We start from the raw sequence: 23,682 nt of genomic DNA, 5'->3' as shown, positions 1-23,682 counted from the left end.
ATAGCCAACAGGTACATGAAAAGGTGCTCCATCACTAATCATCAGGGAAATGCAAATCAAAACCACAATGATGTTTGAGGCCAGCCCCGTGGCCGAGTTGTTAAGTTTGCATGTTCTGCTTCAGTGGCCCAGGGTTCACTGCTTCGGATCCTGGCACGGACCTACACACTGCTCATCAAGCCGTGCTGTGGTGGCATCCCACATAGGAGAAATAGAATAACCTACAACTAGGATATACAACTATCTACTGGGGCTTTGGGGAGAAAAAAATTTTAAGAGAGGAGGATTGACAACAGACGTTAGCTCATAGCCAATCTTCTTGACAAAAAAAAACACAATGAGGTATCACCTCACACCCACAGAATGACTATTATCAAAAAGACAAGAAATAAATGTTGGCGAGGATGTGGATAAAGAGGAACCCTTGTGTACTGTTGGTAGGAATATAAATTGCTGCAGCCACTATGGAAAACAGCATGAAAGTTCTTCAAGAAATTAAAAATAGAACTACCATGTGATCCAGCTTCCCCTTCTCAGTATCTATCCAGAGGAAATGAAATCAGGATCTCAAAGGATATCTACACCCCCATATTCACTGAAGCATTGTTCACGATAGCCAAAATATGGAAATAACCTAGGTGTCTGTCAACAGATGAATGGATAAAGAAAACATGGTAATATATACAATGGAATATTATTCAGCCATTAAAAAGAAGGAAATCCTGCCATTTGCCATGACAAGGATGGATCCTGAGGGCAATATGCCAAGTGAAATAAGTTAGAGAGACAAAGACAAATAGAATTTCACTTACATGCGGAAGCTAAAAAAGTCTAACTCATAGAAACAGAGAGTAGAATGATAGTTGTCAGGTGCTGGGGCCGGGGGAAATGGGAGATGTTGGTTAAAGGCTAAAAACCCAGCATGAAGATGAATAGTTTCTGAGGATCTAAAATAAAGCATTAAAAAAGAGAAAAGAAAAGAAAACTTGCCATCTGCTCCAAGGAGTGCACTTAGCTGACAGCCCCCAGCTGCAACACTTTCAGGATCTGCCTCAGCTTTTGAGCCAAAGCCATGTTCTTCCCAGGCATTTCCGGCCAAAGCTGAGCCCCGCAGAGCTACCAGCTTCTGCCCAACGCAAGACTTCCCTATTGGTCAGCCTTCACCCCAGAAGTCTCTATCGAGATGGCCCAGGCTTTGTCAGATCTGAGGCTCTCCCTACCTAACTCAGCACCTTCCCCCCTTTCCTCTTGCAGGGATCAGATCCGCATCATGGTCTGAAGACTTTCTATGCCCAGTTCTGCTTCCTCCCTTTTATCTTTAACAGGCATTACTCTGTTCCCCACCCCCAGTAAACCTCTTGCACTCCTAACTCTTTCTTGGCAGTGCTTCTCAGAGGAACTCACACAGCAGTATTGTCACCTGCCTCGAGAGTGGTCCTAAGGAAAGTGAAGACGTATGTTAGGTCCTACCTGGGAGAGGATGCCACATTGCTTAGCCCTCAATCCCCCACCTCATGCAGCTCCCAGTGTCGCCTGCTCAACCTTGGGTAGCACACTGGGATTTGTTCCTGCCTGCAGACAGAAGGGAAACTCTAGGAAGAGGCACAAAATGCCTTCTAGACATTATTCCTCCCATGTTCCTGGTTCTAATACGGTTACATTTATTTGTCCTTGCTATGGTGAAATGCCCAGAGTGGAAGTGTCTTCAGCTGGCAGCGACCCAGTAAAGTGGTTTTCACCCAGTCTAAAGGTCTTCAGGCACCAAAGATGCAAAACCTCACCAGAGTCAAGGGATCTAAACATCTCCATTGCCTCTCCATGGAGGCATGCTCTTCTCCCAAGTCAGAAGAATGGGAATCAGGAGGCCGGGAATTTATAATATAATTCATCTTTATTATTTCACTCAACTGAATATATTTACACACATATTTTCCAGAATTTGTCATATTAAGGGTTATATAGGGGACAAAAGTATTAATGGTGACTGTCCACCTTCTTATAAATGGATTAATCTTGAAGGTAACCTGCTTTCAAAAAACAAAAGCAGGTGACATAGACTCTGTCCTCAAAGCGTGTGTAAAGTGGCTAATAGTGAACACATCTGACCAGACATCAACCAGGAAGAAGACTCCATCGTTCTCGTCTCATACACCACCACATCAGGCAGCTCTCAGTATAATCGGCTCAGCCATGGGTAGAACACCACCATCTTGGAACCAAGAAGCAGCCTTCAGTATGGAGGCTGCACGCCAGTGAAGCTGAGGCAGAGAGATGCAATGAAGCTGGAATGTTGATGTTACACTGGCCTCAGACTGCCTACTCCTGGACTTCTTGACATGAACCACAAGAAGCCCCTAATGTGTTTAAACCATCATCGTTTGAGTTCTCTGAGTTTTAACCAATTCCTAACCCTCAGGGATAAAAAAGGAGAAAAGGGCAAAAAGGTTTTCCATAAGCTTTGCTTGAGGAAATCTAGAATTATAGTTAGAATTTTAGAACGTTGCAAGATTGTCTAATCTTGACAATTTTACATGCTTCTGATTTTTGTGTTATTGTATTGCACTGTGATGATTAGCAATAAAATCTTTTGAAACCTCACAGTCTTGTGTTCATTTCCTGAGAGACAACAAGGGAGGGTAGGCTGGGTCCCACTTTCCATTCAGGCTTGGAAGGAGGAGAGCACTAAAGAGTGGCCACCACACGCGGAAAGGAACCTGCTAACCATGAGTCCTGCCCCACCGGAGACAGGCTCAGGGGCTAGCGGGCCTGGCAAGCAGCCCTGGGAACCGGGAGGCCCACAGGAGTCCAGCTTCTCCAGCTTGTCATGCCCAGGAGTTGGCTGGACAGTGCCTTGCTGTGACATACCTGGATCCCCTGGTTCTTGAGTAATGATCTGTGTTCTGCCGCAGCCTGGCCTCGGCCTTGGTCACGGTGTCTGTCCTGACTCCAATCCACCTACACGGGTAAGGTGACTCGTGTACCTGATTCTGACCCTTAACATCAGCCTCGCCTCAGAAGCCTTTTCCAGATTTACCCACGTTATCTCTTCTTTCTCCTTTATAATCCCCTACCACCTGCAGCAGCCTGACAATTTATTTACGTACAAAGAGCTGCCGCCTCACGGGTGAGATGCACCTACCTCCCCAGCCCTCCAAGTCATGGACCCTCTTCCCAGCCTACCAGTCCACCCATGCCCACCCTCGACCTCAGATGTCTCTAAGTGAAAGAGACCCTAGGCATTTCAGCTACCTATAGTAACATATCTTTTAAATTCTTTAGTAATTTTGAGGTGTTGGGCTTTGCCTGGGCATTTTTCATTTTTTTGCTGACCGTCTCCCAGTGATGAGGGTAACCCTGCCCTTCATTTCTCCCTATCAGCTCGTTGGCCTTTTGCAAAAGATCTTTTGCCTGGTCTTCCCTGGCTTGGCCAGTTTCCTTGTTATTAAAGGCACAAACTCGCTGCTCACACTTTTTAATTATCTTCTTAAGAGCTTTGTTGTCCGTGTTCTTGAGGTACTCCTCAAGTTTCTCGTCCACTAGATCTTCCTTCCGGGTGAACAGCACAATAGTGTATTTCATAACGTCCTCTCCAAAGATGGCCTCCAGGTCCCCCACCACCTTTTCATCCTCCTGAGTGAATCGTCCCAGCTGGAGCACCAGGACCAGAATCTTGCTCCCTTGTCCACAGCAGGACCAACAGCGTTCGACCTCCTGCTCTAGCTGGGATGGACCTCCTTCAGCAGCGGGCATCAGGCAGAACACAGGAGTGTCCACAACCACGACCTCCTGCCCTTGCCACGCCCTCCTTCTGCTCTGGCACGTCTTGGTGACAGGCTGCGCTCGAAGCCGAGACAAGAATTTGTCCTTCCCGAGAACGGTGTTCCCCGTCGCGCTCTTCCCACTCCCACTCTTCCCCACAAGGATAATGCTCAGGGCCTCTGTTGAAAGGAAAATGGGAAAGATTTGTGAACCATGGGCTGATCTGGGTATGACATTCAGAGTTATACCATACATCACAGCAGAGAACCCTCCGAGAGCATCAGGGCCGCCCTCTCACCTGACAGCTCCATCCCCAAGCACAGGAACGGCTTGTTCCAGTCATGCAGTCTGTGAACTCAGAAGCAGGACTTGACCATGGTCTCTGCCCAGTGCTCATGCACTGACAGGGCACTGTTCCTATCTCAGAATCTGCTCTGCTCCCTTTTTCTGCTAACTTCTCTGACTCCCTGGCACCTTGTGAGTGCCACTGGCTTTATTACTCTTCACCTACTCAGCTGGGCCTGTCTACACATCTCATCTCTTTGTCTTCTGTTCCTACTGTGACTATGTCTTCCTACTGCCAACTAATGCTAACGTAGCAAAATCTCCTTGATGTATTTGAAAAATTATTCCCTAGAATTGACTTTTCATGAAAAAGTAACAACATATACCCTTGATGGATTACCAGTTCCCTTGCCTGAGTCACACTAAAATCCATTTCTCATTAAAACCATGTTAACCTTAATTGTGTCTTTCATTGATGAGTCAAAAGGCACTTCATGGTTATCATAATGAATATCCACTAATACCGTTCTGTGTGGTGACAATGATGGAGAATAAATTTTCCTATAAACGGAATTACAGATGCATAGAGATCTTACAAGGTGTATTACTGGGGGTTTCCTTATGGCTTTGCACTTGTACTATGACCTCTCTCTCTTTTCCATTCAGGTCTCTTCACATTCAATTATGAATTCCTTACCAAATTACTAGTATCTGCCTCAAAACAAAGAGGGAGGAAAGCCCATCCTGTGCTCTTCCTTCCAGGGGAAATTATTGAACTGCTTATGCTGAACACAATCTTCATAGCTATGCTTTCAGGATGAAAAATAGATTAATCTTCTGACACCCCCATATTTGCCATGTATTTCAGTCCCTGCTTCCACACCCTCAGAGGGTGTGCTTCTCAAGTCCTCTCTAATCTGGTCTAACCTCCCCATCCCACGTTATCTAGAGGTGTGAACCCTCCATTTCCATCAAGACCATTCCCTTTGATTCCCTCACAAGTGGCATGCTTAGTCCGACCTCCTTGCTTCAAATTGCTTGTGCTCTCTGGAATGACTTCCAGCTTTCTTTTCAGTCATCCAAACTCTACCCATTCTCCAAAGTCCATTTCAAATGGGGCTTTCTCCACACAGCCTCCCCTAGTTTTCCCACATGGCTATAATTCTTCAGGAGGCTCCCCAGCACCTGGCTCTCAGGAGGAATTGAAGAGACTCAGTAAACAGATACGCTCCTGGTCTGATGTTCTTCCCAAGTGAGGACATTTGAAGCAGAACAGAATGGCATGAGTAGGGGTGGGCAGGAAGGACCTCAGTTCAGGTCAATAGAACATGGAGCACTGAGCATACGGGGACTTCTGCTTTAGCAGTAGATAGAGTAGTGTGACTGGGCTAATAAAACCCATCTACTGCCATGTGGAGGCTGCCCATCAGAGCATTCAGGCTCCCTGTCCTGGCCAGACAAAATGGCGTCCCCTCTCTAACAGAGAGAAGAATAAAGAACCAAGAGAGTGGACAAGGAGGTCGAGAGAGAGAGTTGGGCCTAAGAGAAAGAGAAGAGTAAACCAATGACCAGAACTTTCTCATCACCAGCACTGAGTGCTGAGCCCTGGACAACAGATACACCGAGGGAAACAAGAGATTACAAAAGGTCAACCCCTTCCCTAAAGACCCTCACCATCGAGTTGGAGAGACGGGATACGGGTCATGAAAGAATTAAAGACCAGGTCAGGACACTGGGCACAGAAAGGACATAACTTTAGTAAAATGTGAGAAAAGAACAAGGTAGAGAAAAGAGTTAGCCAATGAATGGACCTGTCTTTTTTATCTTCTCTATGCCCTTCAGAAAATGAAAAGTTCTTGTACATTTTATATGTGTTTGTAAGTGTATATGAAGTGCTTTCTATTCATTATTTACCTCTTCCTCTGAGGAAGCAGGGCTTGTTCCCGTTCCGCTGCACCATGCCCACCATCATTTCCAGGAGCTCGTCCACCTGGCGTTGCTCCTCTTCTCCTGTCGCTCTGTAGTTGAAGGCACTGTATCTCTTTTCACATTTCTCGATGATGTTGTTGAGGTCTTTATTTCCGTTTTTTAAGAACAGCTCTAGATTCTGATCTCCTAGATCTTCTTTCCTGGTGAAGAGCACGATCATGTACCGAAAGGACTCTTCTCCAAAATTGCTCTGGGTGGTGCGCAGCACTGCTTTATCTTTCTCACTGAAAGAGCCCAGGGGGGTCACCAGCAGGAAGGCGTGGGGGCCTGGAAAGATGAGTTTCGAAAGCTCTGATCCAACACCCTTTGAAGATGAGATGTCTGGAGTGTCAATGATTGAAATCTTCCTCTCTCTCCAGATTCTGCTCTCAGACCTAAACGTCTGGGTTACTGACTGTTCACTGAATTTGGTCTCAAAAACTCGCTTCCCCAGAAGGCTGTTTCCAGCAGCACTTTTTCCAGCCCCACGTTTCCCCACAAGCAGGACCTTCAGTTCTGGCGTTCCAGGGTTGGGCTCACATCCTGTAGCCTGCAGCTGCTTCTCCCCTGGCCCTGTGGGAGAAAAGGACAAACTCAGAGTCTCTTCTTGCAGTAGACACAGATGTGGATAGCTTTTATGATTTCTCGTCCTTGTCAATTTTTATAGAGAATGGCAGTAAGGCACCGAACCAGGAGAACTCTAGTCCCAGTCAGAAGCGACCCATCAAGGTGAAAGCCACAAGAGATGCCAGGAACAAATTAAGAGATACATAAAGGACTTGAGGTTGCCCAGGAAATGACAGTGTTAAACTTGGCCTTCACTGGTCTTGGTCCTTAGGGCTCCTCTCATTTTGCTACCAAAGGTAAGTAGTGGGGCCTGAGGTCAACGGGCTAAGGCAGGACCAGGGAGAATCTGAGTTTAAAATGCCCCTTAGTGGCATATTCATAAAATAGAACAGAACTCAGCAATTTAAAAAAAAAAAAAGGAGTGAACTACTGATATGCAACATGGATGAATCTCCCAAACATGCTAAGTGAAGGAAGCCAGACACAAAACCACACGCTATCTGATGGCAATGCTCCATATCTTTATCTAGACGGTGGTCATATACATGTAGATACATAAGATGTCATTGAGCTGTATACTTAAGACTTGTGCATTTGACTCTATGTAAATTATACTCAATGGATTTCTGTAAAACCCTGCACCGCAAAACCATCCCTCCACACAGCCCCGTCCCCAACACTTCTCCCGTGATCTAAGCTCAACACCAACCCACGCGCTGAGCAAATGGCAGAGTCAGAACTACAGGGAAGATTCACTAAGTCTGAGTCCTCCAGGGCGCTATCACTGTGCATCCCGTGGGCCACCACGCAGCATCTGAGCGGCAGGTCTGGGACGGAGAGTAAACAGGGCGTCTAAAGACAGCACCTGAAATGCTGGTGATGCTGTGTCCTTGTTATGTCCCCTTGGGAAAGTTACTACTTCCCCCAAACTCACCTCAGACAAGCCCATGCTCTATAAAAAGTCCTTTCCAACACCCTCATTCTGGATGCCCCATGGTTCCCCACAATGGGCTATCCCCTCACTGCCATGAGTCAATAAACCCAATTTTGTTCAGCAAGAGGTATGTTCCTGGGAGTCTTGGCTGAAGGACATTGACAGAATTTTAAATCCCTACTGCTGCCTGAGTTCACATATTTCTGGCTAAGTTTACTCATCTATAAAATGAGAATAATGATAATAACAACTTCTTTATGGGGTCGTTATGATGGAAATATATATATAGCGTTATGAGGATTATATATTATATCTTATGAGGATTAAATGATTTATATATTTCCAAACACATAATAGCTGCAATATTATCATTATTAAAATTATAATTATAATTATTATTTTGTGGAATTCTATGAGGACAGAGATCTCATCTATCTTATTCACTGCGGAATATTTGGCTCTTGCACAGAGGTGGCCCAGAAATAACCTGAAAGTCCATCAATAATGGGATGGTTGAGGTAGTTGGTATGCCCATTGCATCTATTAAGCAGAACAAGGGAGAGCTATGTGTATGGACTTGTGCAGTGTGCAGGGCATGTCATTGGTGGCAATCATCACATGGATACTGAGCTCCATCACTGAATTCTGCAAGTTAGTGTTATGCATGAAGGTGTGATTTCTGCTTTCCCAGTAGGAGTCAAAAATTGGGTAGTGACGGATTCAAGGCCAGAAAGAAGAAACTGAGTCAGGAAAGAAGCCGTAAGAGGCAAGCCCAGTTCCGTAACATTTCAGAGAAGGCCAGGGACACCTGCACCATGTCCAGGACCTTTGCTGGCACTGCACCTACTCATAAGTGTTAGGAGTTCCCTGGGAGACAGGTGGTGGGCACTGACCTGAGCTAGGTCTCCAGGGTGCATTTTTGTTCTGACTCATCTAGATAATTTTTCCACTTCACTTTGACACATCATGCATTCAAAAGAATACAAATATGAGCTTAACATTTTTTAAGGATCATCTTACCATGTGGATTGTCCTCCTTCTGAGATGTAGCTTCATTCCCACAATCCTAGAAAATAAAGGGGGAAAATGATGTACACAGATCTAAAATCTCATCTTTTTGCAAAGTAAAGAAATGGAGACACAAGTGCAGTCGTGCGTCACTTAATGACATGGATATGTTTGGAGAAATGTGTCATTAGGCAATTTCATTGTTGTGCGAGCATGATAGAGTGTATTTACACAAACCTAGATGGTACAGCCAACTACACACCTGGGCTCTATGGGACTAATCTTACAGGATCACCATCGTATATGTGGTGTGTCATTGACTGGGATGTCGTTATGCGGTGCATGACTGTATATAATTCAGAGTAATCTGATCATTAGGACATGGTCAAACCAAAGCCATGGTCAAGGTTCTTGCTGGCCTTTGCAGACCTGTTCATAATGACAGTAGATCTTGAGACCCCACTGCACTACTGCTGCTGCTGCCACTGCAACAGTTTTCCCAGAATAGGAAGATGGGTCGTGTTCTCACTCAGAGAAGCCCACAAATGCCATATAACCAAGGCACTGTTCCTGAAGCTCTCTAACTGCTTCTCCACACTGCCTAAGAGTGACAGCAATTCCTTCCAAAGTCTTCCAGAGTTTCTGCTATTCCTGAAGAAAATCCAGAGGCTTAGGAAGAGCTTCTGGACTCCCTGGGAGAAGAAACTAGCCTCATAGTGCCTGTGATGTGCATTTGAGGAACAAGGGGAAGGAAGGAGGTTGGGGACCAAGCTCCCCACGTAGCTCCAATGTCCTCTTCCCTCACTGCACCCCCAGTACAGAGATGAAGCTTCTTCTAACATGAGATCAAGTAAAATTTGGAACTTTCCCCATCCAGGTGGGCAAATGGAGACAACAGAGGATGGGGGGGCCAAACACACAACTGACATCCCCTCCACCTGCCTGGTGAAGCCTTATACTCGCTCCTGAAATTTAAATTGTCATGGAACCAAAAGAGAAGGTGAAAACAATGATATGCAACCTTGATGAATCTGCTTTTCACAGAAACTTCCTATACTGTATTTTAGCGTTATCTTTGTTAAATCTCCATGTCGGCCAAGGAAATTTTCCCTCTGCTTTCATACTTGGCCTTACCCCGAACCGCTGATACCATCGATCGCCTCTCTCCCTGGGTCCTCTCCAGTCAGCGGGGATTATCAGACTTCTTTCACCCTACATAGCCCGGTTCAAATTCTTTCGTGTTTTTTAAATGCAGAAGTTTGTTACAATGCAAATGTGTATGATCTAAAAATTAATAATTTTTCCATCTCCAATCCACCAGAAAAGTAACAGTTATATAAATAGATGATAAATAGATATACATATCATATGTGTAGAATCATACATATATAGACACATAACAGTTATATAAACAGATATATACCCTCCTATGTTTTCCTATGTTTACACAAATACATATGAACATATAGAGAAACTTCCTAGGCTTTTGTTCTGCAATTTGCTTAATAATATGCCCTGTACATCTGCACAAGCCAATTTATACAGATCAGCCCCATGTTTTTAGTAGCTGCTATTTGTTCCATAGCATGAACAAAGACAGCTAACGCAACCATTGCTTTACTGGTAGACCTCAGGTTATTTCCGGCTTTACTATTTCAAAAGATGCTGCGATAAATATTCTTGTAAGTGCATCTTTATACATACAAACGTTTTTGTTTCTGGGTGAGAGTCCTAAAAGTGGGCATCTTGCTCAGTCTTTAGATGGTTAAAGTCCTTAATATCTCCATAATTTATTTGACCCTCATATACTTCTATAATAATAACAATAACAGCTAATAATTATTGAACACTTACCAAGTTTGTAGTATTTGCAAAGAGCTTTGAAAGTATTTCATTTAATCCTTAATATATAGTATTATTACCTCTGTTTCACAGAAGACAAAACTAAGATGCTGTGATCAACAAACAGATACAAGTTCTGTCCTCGTGGAGTTTGTGGGGAGGCGCCCATCACAGATCTATTCACAGGAATCACCTGGTATGATGATGACCATGTGAGGAGCACCTTGCGGGAGGAGAGCTGCGGGGGCTCATTCCAGGGGACAATCAGGGAGGCCTCCCTGAGGAAGTGAGTTTAAGCTGAGGCAGATGGACACATAAAAGCAGATCTAGGATTGGCGGGGTCGGGGGGGTGTGGATGGGAGAAGGGAAGTGTCAGGCAGAGCAAACGGCAGGTCTGAGGATCTAGAATCGATATGAGCATAACTCAAGGACCAAAGGGAAGGCCAGTGAGACCAGCACATGGAGAGCAAGGTAGGGGGTGAGGACCAGGTCAGGTCAAGGACTCTGAACTTGATCCAAAGAACAGCAGGCAGTCCCAGAAGCATTTTAAATTAGAGGGTATCGTGTTCAGGTTACACCATAAAAACTCATTCTGTGCCCCTTCTCCTCTCTGCTGACATCCCTGTTACAGGCAGCCTTCAAAGGGGAGACAGATGGTCATAAAGGGGAGAGAGAGCTCAGGCCTAGGAGGTAAGAGAGCAAATGACTTCAGTTCTCTTGAGCCCCGGGGGCCTCACCTGCAGAACATTAGGACACAGAGTTATTGTGAAAACTTAATCAGTTCAGGTATGTGCCTGAAACTCAGTATGCCCTCAATGAATATCCATTTCCCTCTCATTTCCATCCTGTTTGGGCTCAATACTCAGCAGCTGTAAGAAGATTCATTCTGACCAGTGCTGCCCCCATGCTGGATTCTGGCCTGCTTCACATTCTCTGGCACTTAGCTTTATAGAATTCTCTATACCAACATTTGCTTGCCCACACTGACTCACTGCTTTGTTTCTTATCCATAAGTCACTCCATCTGAAGGGTAAGCTCCTCGAAGGGAACAGCTTGCATTTTTGTATCTTCCTTAGTTACAAATACATTTTGCATTCCCATTTAAAAATTAAACAAAATATCACTCTGGCTGTTGTATGTTAAAGGGATTGGAGGGTAAGGCACAAGAACGAATGAGGGGAAAGTTGGTATATTATCTATAAACTAGTACAGGCAAGAAAAGAGGCTGGCTCGGACCAAATGGTGGTAGTGGAGATGGAGAAAGGCAGGTGGATTCCAGGTGCAGCGGTCACACCTTGGGTATCAGATGCAACCTGGCAGTGGATTCAAAGCTGACGTCTGGGTTTAGGTTTCAAGAACATGGTGAGCAGCACAACCATTAACTGAGTTGAGAGGAAGGCTGAAGTCTTATAGATTTAAGAGGGAAAAGCAAAAGTTTGGACATGTAAAGTTTGAGATCCTATAAAAAAAAGCCCAGTGGAGATAGATGTCAAGATAGCAATTGGAAAAAGGAGTCAGAACTCAGAGGGCAGACCTGGACTAGAATTACTAACTTAGAAGCTGTTAGCAATAGATGGAGCTCAAAGCGATACCAATATGCTATCACCTGAGGAGAGAGTGTGGAGAATGGAGGAAAGGCTATCCAAGACCCTGAGATGCCAACTTTTAGAGGTCATTAGAGGAGGACTCAGCAATCTCTAGAGTAGCCAGAAAGAGAGAGGGGAAACAAATCAGAGGGTAGTTTTTTTGAAGCCAAGGGAAAAGAGGGTCTAACGAGTCAACTTGTGTGTCCAATACTATGAAAGGTAAAGTTAGGTAAGGACTTAAATGCATCCAATAATTTGCCAATAAAGTCCAAAGTCCAAAGGGTAATACTCAAAGTAACCTACCATCTAGTGCCTCATCTTTCAAGATAGGGATAAATATCTCCTTACACAAAGCCTATGTTCCATCGCACCATGCAACATTTCACTTATTTGTGCCTATTTTCATCCCACTAGCTCTAGCAACATAGAGATCTTTGGAGACCTTAACAAGAATTCTCACCTGGAATCCATTGCCTTCATTTCTGAAGTTCACGCAAAGTGGTCCTCGGTTCTCATCCACCAAATTCTTGACCTTGCCAAGGAGCTCCCTCACCTGGGTGGCCTGATCCTCCTCACTTGCCTTGTTGTTGAAAGCGCAGTATCGGTGTCCACAGTCTCGAACCAACTCCCTAAGAGAACTGTCATTCTCAATGTAATCTTGCAGGGAGTCATCCCCCAATTCATCCTTCCGAGTAAAGACAATCATGATGTGCCTCTTGGCTTCAGCTCCAAACAACTTCCAGATGCCCTCGACTGTTTCTTTGTCCTCCACCGTATAATTGCCAATGGAAATTACCAGAAGCAGGGCATGGACACTGGGAGCAGAGAGCTTCAAGCAGTGTTCAATGTTGCGTTGCCTGTCATTGGTACCAGCTACCGAAGAGAAAAGGTCAGGAGTGTCGATGACCACAACCTCCCCCCCTCCTGTGGCCCCCTTCTCCTTCCGGCACATTTCAGTCACCATCTGCACACTGAACTTGGACTCGAACACAGCTTTGCCCAGAAGAGTGTTTCCTGTGGCACTTTTTCCTGCAGCACGTTTCCCTAGGAGGAGAAGCCTCAGTTCCGATATGGAGCAGCCCTCCTCTGACTTGCTCTCCAGACACAGGTCACTGCTTATTCTGTTGGGACAAAAAGCAACACATCAATGTTCAACTCACACGCAGAGGGGAGAGAGGAACAGCAAGAAAGCACATTTTCTTTTTGACTCAAGTTTTTCCCCAAGGATTTGGGCTACTGAATTCCTAGACTTAGACGAGATTGGGACAGGAAACCCTGTTTCCCAGGATCTCTCTGGGCTCTTGTCTCTAAAATAAACCCATATTGGTAAAATGTCAAACGCTATTGATTGGCTAATCCAACAACCCCCTTCTCTACACACATCACCCACTATACACACTGGGGGAAGCTGGACATTCTCTGTGATAGAACAATGCCCCCACAAGATGTGTGTGTCCTAATCCCCAGGATCTGTGATTACGTTACCTTTCACGCTAAAAGGGACTTTGCCAATGTGATTAAGGATCTTGAGATGGAGAGATAATCTTGGGTCATCCAGGTGGGCCCAATGTAAGCACATTGGAAGAGGTCCTTATAAGAGGGAGGCAGGAAAGTCAGAGTGAGAAAGAGGAGATGTGAAGACAGAAGCAGAGGTCAGAGAGTGAGAGAGATCTGAAAATGCCACACTGCTGGCTTCAAAGATGGAGGAAGGGGCCACAAGCCAAGGGGCATGCAGGTGGCCTCTAGAAGCTGGAAAAAGCAAGGAAATGATTCTCCCATAGTGCCCTGAGAAGGATCACAATTCTGCCCAAAACCTTGATTTTAGGACAACTGACATCCAAAACTGTAAAATAATAAATTTGTGGGGTTTTAGTGACTAAGTTTGTGGCAGTTCGTTACAGCAGCAAAACGAAACTCATACACTCTCTCTCCTAGCTTCCCTTCCAACCAGGGTTGTCCATGTGACCTGGTGACAGTGGAGGGAACGTTGGCTTGGGCCTGCTGGGAAAGCTGTTGTTCTTGATGATGGGGCAGACTCAAGTAGAGAGCTCCTGTTGTTGCCTCTTCCCCTGTCTTATTTGGAATTTAAATGTGATATCTGGATAGATATCATGGGGCAATGAGGTAACAAATGAGAGAACAAAAAGTCAACATGCACCATCAAGCTAGCTAAAGGACAGCAGAGTAGAAAGATAGAAGGATCCCTGATGACGTCACTGAGCTGCCCGAATGTCCTTGAGATCACCTCTTTGTTAAATAAACACTTAATATTCTTACAATGTAAGCTGTTGCTACTCCAAGAGTGATTCACGGACTAGCAATATTGCCAACAACTGGGATCAGAGTAGAAATGCCAAATCTCAGGCACCGCCCCGGACCTGCTGAATCAGAATCTGTAATTTAACAGGTTCCAGTTGATTCTCATGAATGTTCTAGTTTGAGAAGCACGGTGCAAGCCGCCATCAGTTACAAATTAGCATTCCCAACTGAATCAGAATCCGCAGGAAGAGCCAAATTTCCCAACACCATTGGTTGAACAGTCCATCCTTTCTCTGATGATTTTGTCGGACGCCAGGTGACCCTATTTCCACGATAGTGACCCCAGGTTCTCTTTGTCCATTGGACTCTTAGTCTATTCCTGAACCAGAAGGCCCTAATTACTAAAACCAATATGACTTAATTAGTACAACTTTAAAATAAGTCTTAGTTCTCTGTTGAGCCGGCCTTATAACCTTGCTATTGTTCAAAATTGTCTCACTATTCTTGGCTTTTTAGTCATCTATAGGACTTTTAAAATCAGGTGTAATTTTCTTTAGGAAATCCTGTTGAAATCCTGAAGGCCACTGCATTGAACTGATGGCATAGTTCGAGAAGAACTGTCATCTTCACAGTGTTGTCATTCCCTCCGTTCTTTTCATTGATGAGTTTTAAATACGTTCGAATTTCAACTGATTTCTATTTTGATCCATAAATTAAGAGAAGAAATTATTAAATTTAAAAATATATTGGGAGACCGGCTCTCTTTTTCTTTACTTCCAATCTTACTGCACTATGGCCAGAGAACGACATCTGTATAAAGTATTTGTCCTTGGTTGAGTTTTTGGCCCAATAAAACTCTTGCAAATATTTCATGTGGGCTTGAAAAGAGTGCAGAGCCTGTAACTGTGGGTGCCTTTCACACTCAGGGACCCTCCATCTCTTCCCCCTCAGCTCTAGTCCCCAGAAGGCCCAGCATGCCCTACCCTGCACTCCGCCCCCCCTCCTCCTGGAAAATTCCTCCCCGTTCTTCACCACGTGGCTTACGTGGCACCTCCACCTCAAGCCTTTCCTGATTCTTCCAGATTTAAGCAATCATCAGCTCTTTCCTCGACTCCTGCAATAATGTTATCACTGGTCTCCCTTCTCCCTCCCTCCTCCTAGAGTCTATCATCCATCAAGAGCCAGGGTGCTCCTGCTAAAACGAGACAGATCATGTCACGCTTCCCTCCAAAATCCCCCAATGGCTTCCCAGCCCCTCACAGGAACAGGCAACGCCTTTAGAGCAGTCTGCAAGCCCCTCCGCCTCCCCAGTCTGGGCCCTGGCTGCCTCTCTGACCTCATCTCCACCCTCCCCACCTTGCCTTGTCTGCTAGAGGCACATCGGCCTCCCTGCTGTTCCCCAAACCTGCAACCTTGGGCCTTTGTGCTGGTTGTTCCTCTGAGCTAGGACATTCCTCCCCCAGGTTTGTGCAAGGCAGTGGCACTTTTTTCAGGTCTCTACTGTCTTGTCCCCGTGGTGCAGGAGGCCTTCTTCAGTCACCCTGCATTGAAGAGCAGCCGGGCCGCACACTGCCCTGTTTTTCTCCCCAGGCCCCACTGCTACCACCTTTCACACCATGCATCTACCTGCTTACCGCTTTCTCTTTGTCTCCCCAAAAGATAAGTCCCATGAGAACAGGGACTTGTTCTGCTGCGGTCACCTCCTTCCCTACAACATGGAGATGGCGTCTGATAAACCCGCTTACGGCTGAGGAGATGCTGACTGACTTGAGGAAGAAAGAAACGCAGCTGAAGACAGTGAAGCTGAGAAAAGCCCCTTTCCTCGGCAGCCATTTGACAGCTCATCCCTGTTAGGAGAACGGTGTCGTGGAATGCTCAGGGGAGAAGCCTAACTGCAAGGAAGGAGCAGGGGAGCTGGGAAAGAGAGGGCATAGACCCCTCCTTCGAGAAGCTTCGCCACCCAAAAAAGGAAGGAAACGACTGGGCTGAGGGGAGGAGAGCTCACCGGGCCGCACTCAGAGGCCGGGGCTCCTCTCTAGAACGGCCTGGATCTCTGCACAACCCAAGAGGCCAGCCCCAGCCTCAAACACTCGCCCCAGAAACGTCAGGCCAAGGAGAAATGGACTTCTCCATTGCCTAAGTCCAGTCGCTGTTGGGACTCTTCGAAGGGCATCCTGGGACCCGGACACATCCCTTTACAGAGAAACCCTCCCCCAACTCCTCATCTCCTTACTCGCCTTTATTTTCTTCATAACGCTGTTCTGCCTGATGCTGTCTGTTGTGTCTTTTTATTTTCTCTCTACTGCCCTTAGTGTGAAACTCCATAAGCGCAGAGACCACGCCTGTCTTGTTCTGTGTCCCTAGGCCCTAATATTGTCCCTGGCATACAGTATATGCTCAAGAAATGGTGTCGAATGAATGATCCTGAAAGAGAGGGATGTGAGGAAAGGAAGAAAAACAGTTTTCAGAAGTGGAGAGGAAGATTAAAGTGATGTCCTTTTGAAAAGTAAAAGACAAGTGACTTTATTTTGTATCCTGAGCCAGCAAAGTGGGATGTTTTTGTACATTAACTTAAAAAAAGACACTACTGAGTAAACAACAAGCTAGAGGAAGCAGAGACCTCCAGCAGGTCTGAAGAAAGGAATTTATTTCCCTAGAAAGCACCTCTGTTTACATGGTTGCCCACCCTAGTGCACAGTGTGATTAAATTAATGAGTCTTTGCTGAACTCCTTCCAGCCAGTGATGCCATATTGAATCAGCATAGTTCCCCCCCATACAGTTGCCCAACCTGTACCATTTCCTCCCAAGCATATAGAAAATACCTTTAAAGACAAAAGAGAACCGAACCCCCGTCCCTCGCCCCGTCTTTACAGCCGCATTTCCCTGTGATCATCTCCCAGGCCACTCTGGAGACTCCAGCAGGGCCATGGGGAAAAAACAGAGCTTTGTCTCCAGAACCCTAGCTGAGACGCTAAAGCAGGCTCCCCCTTCTCAGGATGTTCCCGAGGGGGACACGGCTGCGGGCACCCAGGCAAAGTTCCAACGGTGCAGGGATTCCCCCATATCACACCCACAGAAAAAGGTGGTTGGAGAAGCTTGCAGAGCCCAGCCTGGGGAGGACTCAGTCCCAGCCCAGCAGGTCAGTCATCAGGAGGAAGGGGAAGAGCTCATGGGTTGAGGGCCCCGGTGGCCTAAATGTAGGGAAAATCAGAACCATCATTTTTGGCAAACACTGACCACCTTCAATGCTCAGCTAGTGGATCCTAAGTGTGCAAGGTTGGGAATATCAGAAAAGTGAATATGGAAAATCAGAGTCCAAACAGCCAGCCCCCTGTGCCCTGTGGCCGGCAGCCCCAGTAGGTCCTGCTGACCAGGGGCTGCTCTGGGGCACAATCAGAAGTCCAGGGGTTCCTGAGAGGGGGCCCCTCCCCTCCCGCCTTCTTTTTCCTCCCCCTGCCCCCGGCCTTCATCTCAGCCCTGGCGGAAGGAAGCACAGCCTCCTGCTGAGAGGGCTGCCAGAAGGCTCCACTCCCCAGGGGTCTGAGCCTCTGTGCTCCCTCCCGGCCAGCCTGCTCTCCCAGGCTGGGGAGACCCGCTGCATCAGGAGGAACCATCCCAGGGCCCCTGGAATCCGGCCCTCCAGGCGGTCCTCTCCCCTCCCCTTTCACATCCTCGCCCCACACATGTCTGCACACCACACACACACACGTACCTCGGTCCTGTCCCCTGGCCTGTGACCGTCTCAGAACCCCCACACTGAGCCTGCTCCCCCGGCTCCACTGCTGGCCCCATGGAAGCAGCTGCGAGCAAACGGAATCCTAAGGGGGCTGGGGGCCGCGGAGAGGGGAGGCAGCGGCGGGCCCGCTTGACAGGCTCTGGGTCTTTCTGTTCCTGAGGAGGAAGAGGTTTCTAGAAGCAGTTTTGATGGCAAGAGAGGCACAGACGCAGTCGGACGGGAAGTTCACAAGTGAGGCCCCGTCACAGGGTGAGAACCTCGGGCGCAGCCGGGATTAGGAGGGACACGCGCGCACCTTCCCGGGGGCCGTCCCCTCGGAGGGTCACTAAAGGGCGCGGCCCCTCGGGCAACTGCTTACTGACAGGACGTGGGGAAACGGGAGCCGGGGCTCGGCTTGAGGCTGGGGGGCCGGGGCCCCGGGCCGGGCTGCAGGAGCGCCCCTGGGAAGGACCCGTGAGGAGGGCGCGGGCGCGATGGGCAGGTTGCTGGCGGTTCCCCAGGACGCAACGAGTGCCTTCCGCCTCTGAGCGCGGCCGGCGAGGCGGGATGGGGTCCTCCCCTCCCCGCTGCCCTCAGCTCCGCCCCTCCCGTACCCGAGAGCCTTCCTGAGACCGAGGCAGGGGCCCGAGGACACTGTCCACCTTCGCCTGCCCCCCGCCCGCCCCTGTCCTCCTGCAGCCGCCCTTAGGGCATCCTTTACCGGGTCTCACATCCCCTCCGGGGGCTTCCCTAGCCCCGCCTCAGCAACTCAGGCCGCAGACTGACGCTGCTCCCTGGCCAAAGAATCCTTTCCCCGGGCTAGAAGTCACTTGAAATGCTTTCAAATAGCTATTTGAAAACGAGAGAGAATTTTATTGTGAGAGAGACTAGTATCCAAAGTCCCTGGTCGCTACTGCAGAAGGAAGTTGAACACTGAGAAAGACTTACGTTAATTTGTTTTATTTTATTATCATTAAAAAAAAACCCATAACATTAAATTTACCATCCAGGCATTTTTAAGCCCACAGTTCAGCAGCGCCAAGCACGCTTGCATTGCTGTGCAGGGAGCTCCGGAACTTGTCCGTCTCGCCCCACTGACGCCCCACGCCGGTCCCGCGCCCGCCCTGTAACCCCCGTTCCTCTTTCTGTTTCTATGATTCTGACTTTAGAAGCTTCGCACCAGGGGACTCAGACAGTTCGTCCTTTTGTGACTGGCTTTTCTCGCTTAGCGTAAGGTCCCCGCGGTTCATCCTTGTGGGAAGATGTATGGTCGGGATGGAGAACGCGGGCCCACGCCGGCACACCACGCTTGGTCTTCGACCGTCTGAGGTGGTGCCGAGCCTTCCAGAGACCCCGCGGAAGGAGCAGTAGCGGGGGTCCCAGCAGGCTTCCAGGGCTGCTCTGTCCAGAGGGGCCCACCTCCCTCTGGGCTGGTCTTCAGGGTTAGCCTCTTTAGGAAGCTGAGAGAAAACCGGGTTATGCTGGCGCTGCCCACCGAGGGCTTGGGGCTGCTCGCTGGTGGGAAAACCGACAAAGCCTCCCCGTCGCCCACCCAGTGACCCCCGCCCCGCACCCCCCCCTAACGAAGGAGGACCAGCTGCAGGAAGATGCCCCACCCCGCCCTCCTTTGGACGCTAGGTCACGTCACATCAAATCAGCTCATCAAAACAATCAGACAAGAGCCTTCAACCCGGTAGGTGGGGGTCATCCCAGGTGTGTTACTCCGAGAAGTGGGGTCAGTTCAGGGGCAGCGTCACAGACCTCGAGGGAGATCATTTCCCCGAAACAGAGAACAAGACAGCAAACCGAGTTAGGAAACAGCTCGCTCATTCTTCAATGAAATATTAAGCACTTGGGGGGCACTCTGAATAAAACCAAAGCTTCAAATGCCTCCTCAGCGTTTTAGCAAGATGATCATTTGCTGAGTGGACCATTTCTCGCAAAATGGTCTTTCAGCAACTCGGCTTTTGGAGAATTGATTTCCGTGAGGAAGGCTGCCCCTGATGCTGCCTGGGCCCTCATCTAGGGAACGGTGGGGGTTCCCTGCCCCCTAGTGGCTTTGTGGCTAATGACAGGGCAGTAAAACGCAGCCCCGGGGACTGACAGCTCTTACGCTACAGATGAAACACCCCTCCCCGATCCTCTCCCAGACTCTCAGAGAGGGTAGGAGGGGGAGGGGCTGGACGTCCAGAAATGGAGTCAGCCAGGATGGCAGAGTTATCAAGCAAGGAGGAGTCTACCAGGACCAAGCACCATATCAGACACAGGGGATGAAAAACTCGCAAGACAGATCCCCTACTCACGGACCTCAGTCAAATCATAGGAAAAGAGACTAAAGCTAAGATTATGGGACAGTGTAAGGTGTGCTGTCGTGGAGACGTGCCCAGGGTGTCATGGGAGCAAAGGGGGAGCACTATTAGCCACACAAGACTGAGAAACAGCCAAATGGGATACAAACTTAGAAACAAATCCATGAGCCGACCTGACTGTGGCAGGTGCTCTAATGGAGGAGATGATGAGGCACAGTGGAGGAGGAAGCAGTACAAGGAAGCTGTGTCTGCCCCGAGCCTGGAAGGGCATGTCAGAATTTCCCTGTGAAGGACACTCGGCACAGGGAGAATGGCCAACGCCACAGGCATTCCAGGTGCTGAGGGCAGCTTGGGTGTATGGGGAAACAGAGACAGCCTTGAAGTCAGAGGACTAGTTAGAAGCTACTGCAATAGTCCCAGCTAGAAGTGAGGACGTGGACTGCCAGTGATGGTGGAAATGGACAGTGGAAAAGAGAACAGATTTATGATACATTTAGGAGATGGAAATAACAAAAGAATTTTAAAAAGACAAATTCAGGATTGCTATTACATTTGCTCAGGTTGCCACATCAAGGGGAGTGCTATTCACAGCACAGACATTTCTTACTCTGAAAAATTGTATTATATGTTGTTTCACTTCAAAGTCAGAAAATGTGTGTTTACTACAGTTTTGGCAGATGGCAGTAAAGTGTCTTGTAACTAAATTTGTATATTTTGACAATTTTCTGATGGAATTAAATGTCTTATTCAAACAATGTTCTTGTTGGTACAATAATTACTATTAAGAAATAATATGTTTATTTAAAAAGTTTTAACTTGAAAAAGGGACACCATTTTCTGATTCACATAAAGGCTAGTGGTCATCCCAGGCTAAATGGCTGTGGAATAGTCTGGAATCCCAGTACTTTCTAGTGTCCCTTGTGGAGATAGGGCTGTGAGATGAGGACTTCAACTTGGGGACACTGCATCTGAGCTACTGGAGACCTGGGCAGGCAGAGAAGGCCAACAGGTCATGACGGATACCTGTTTCCCATAAGTTTTTCACACCAACCTTCCCACTGAACACTAAAATTAAACAGGACAAAAATATGTTTGTCTTCTCAAAAGCATCCAAGAAGCTATAAGGCAATAAGGAGCTACCAGGCCAAAGTAAGGACCGGGAGCCCTGAGCACCTTTTCCCTGAAGGCAGGTGTCCGTCCCGGAAGATGACAACCTTAGCTTCCCTGGGAGAGGGGAACAGTAGGAAAGCCCAGTGGGAGGCGCCAAAGCCAAAACTGCCCCAGACAAAGTTACCCAGGCAGGGAAGGGTCTATGCAAGGCTCTGATAATGCGGGAGAGGGCCCAGAACTAACAGTGGACTCAACCGCTGGCACATCGGACGGGATTTGAAGGGCTGGGGTGAGCTGGTGGAAAAGTACTGCAGGACATGGTGGGGGGTGTCAAAGTAATTAGGTCATGTGTGTTTGCTAATTGGCACCCATCAAGGGCTCTTACCCTCCAATAGAGACTAGGAGATGGGGATGCTATCTCCCTTGATGGTTAGATTTCAAAAGAATGGCTCCCACATCCTTGAAAGACAGTTCTGGGTTGTAAAAACTGGCAGGAGGCTTTTTAAAAGATTTACATCTCAAAGGGGCAGAGAAAGAATTTGCAATTACAAGTTTTCTAACATGGATGGCTCTAAGAAAATGTAGGTTGGGAGCCAAGGGTCAGAAGGAGACCAGTCCAAAGTTTAGTCAAGCTGAGGGGAACATGAACATAGTTGGTTAAACACGGCCCTGGTCCACCCAGCTCTCTGTCAGCACCACGCCTGCACAGCTGAGACCGGCTGATGGAAAACCTCCAAACCTGCTGGCTGACTTCACTTCACATTCATGATCACTGTCCTCAACCGGCCTCCCAGCGCTGGGCGTCACCCCTCTGTACTGTGGTCCATTCACTCTCCCACTCCCCTAGTCAACTATTTCCTGCCTTCTCTCTCTAAACCCTGACCACCCTCCCCATCCCCACTCAGTGGATGACCTCACTTCCTCTTTCTCTAGGAAAGCAGAAAAGAGGAGAAGAGAACCTCCCAAAGCCTTGGCAGCTGCATCGCCCCATCCACTCAGGCTGTGCCCGCAGACTCCGCCTTCCTTCCTTCCCCTTACGATGAATGACCTGTCCAGACCCCTAGCCAAGCCCCGCTCCTCCGATTGTGCACCAAACCCCATCTTCCCATCACCCACTTGCTCCAGTGAGCCATCCTCCTGCCCTGTCCATCCACACCCACTCTCTCCTGGACCACTGCCATCAGCATAGAACACGCTGTCTTTCTCCCATCTTAAAAAAAATATTCCCTTACTCCACTTCCTCCTCCAGCTACCTAACTTCCCTCCCTTACAGCATATTTTGCTGATGTTTGTGTCTAGACTCAGGCTCACCTTGGGAAAAGGTGGTCTCTCCAGGCTATAATCCCCTAGCCCTGAGGTGTTGGGGAGGGAGGGCTGGACATGGATCACAGAGGGCAGCTGCTCCATCTGCAAATGTTTTCATCGGCACCTAGCAGGACTTTGACATTATCACGAGGACTTCTGCCCCTGCCATCCAGGCTGCTGGTGGAGCAGAGGCAAGAGCAGGATTTTTAGTAAGCTGTCTTCCAACCTTTACCTGCAGCCTCTGGGCACCCTGCGTGGGCACCCTGCGCCCAGGCTGCAGCCATCAACTCTGCTCTGCACCTACCAATTCAAGACCACTGGCAATTCCGCTGGGGTTTTCTCAAGTTTTTCTTTTTCTTTTTGGTATGTTTTGGTGTGGGGGTTTCTGGAGGGTTTTCGCTGCTGCTGCTGCTGTGGGTTCCCGCAATCCTTGTCTGTCTCTCCCCTCTGCTCCAGAGGAGACAGGGCAGAGGGAGCCGCACCAGGCTCCCGCGGCCTCTTTGCAGGACCAGGCTGACCTTGCTCTCTCTCCCGGAGAAGCAGGAGGCTGCCCCATGCTGCCGTCAGGTGCTGAGCAGGAGGAAGAGTTTAGAAAGGAGTCCTGGCAGGCCGACAAGAAGAACCCCTTACCAGAAACCCGGTGGGCTGCTACCCAGGGGCACATGTGGTTTTGCTCCTGGTTCTCCACTTCCCAAGAGAAAACAGTCGTGAGAAACTTTTCTCTGGTGGATGAAGCTGCGAGAGCCCCCTTTCCACACCCTGTAGGACCTGAGACAGCCTCTCCAAGGACAGTCCTCGGCACCTGGGAGAAGGGTCACAGTGCCCAGGGTGCCAGGGGCAGACTCAGAGGAGGGCAAATGGCCCCTCACAGTGAAGGACACTGACCAGCTGTCCTGAACGCTGGCTGTGCCTCACTGTGCTGACTGCTAAGCCAGACAAAGTGCTCCCTTGTTGCTACAATGATGGTGGTCATTCTCTCACCTCCTTGGCTGGCACCAAAGGTATAAAAGAGTTGAATTGCTTCTGGAAGATTC

The 23,682-nt window shown here is 48.2% G+C and overlaps 1 protein-coding gene across 2 annotated transcripts; it reads right to left on the bottom strand.

The window, feature by feature from the left end:
* Positions 1 to 1,872: 1,872 nt before the first annotated feature.
* Positions 1,873 to 18,486, bottom strand: GIMAP8 (GTPase, IMAP family member 8). 2 transcript variants are annotated; one of them, XM_023639931.2, is made up of 5 exons: positions 17,922 to 18,486; positions 12,410 to 13,070; positions 8,534 to 8,579; positions 5,959 to 6,585; positions 1,873 to 3,938 (listed from the first exon to the last, which is right to left on the bottom strand). In XM_023639931.2, exons 1-5 carry the CDS (start codon positions 17,999 to 18,001, stop codon positions 3,250 to 3,252), a joined length of 2,103 nt encoding a protein of 700 aa, XP_023495699.1. In that variant the 5' UTR covers positions 18,002 to 18,486; the 3' UTR covers positions 1,873 to 3,249. The 2 variants fall into 2 exon arrangements, with proteins under 2 accessions (XP_023495699.1, XP_023495700.1); XM_023639932.2 differs by lacking the exon at positions 17,922 to 18,486 and adding an exon at positions 15,843 to 15,980.
* Between the last annotated feature and the right edge of the window lie 5,196 nt (positions 18,487 to 23,682).

The sequence above is a fragment of the Equus caballus genome, chromosome 4 (genome assembly GCF_041296265.1).
Source record: "Equus caballus isolate H_3958 breed thoroughbred chromosome 4, TB-T2T, whole genome shotgun sequence".
Taxonomy (NCBI): domain Eukaryota; kingdom Metazoa; phylum Chordata; class Mammalia; order Perissodactyla; family Equidae; genus Equus; species Equus caballus.
Note: the sequence above shows the minus strand (reverse complement) of the source record. Positions and strands in the feature narration are given on the sequence as shown.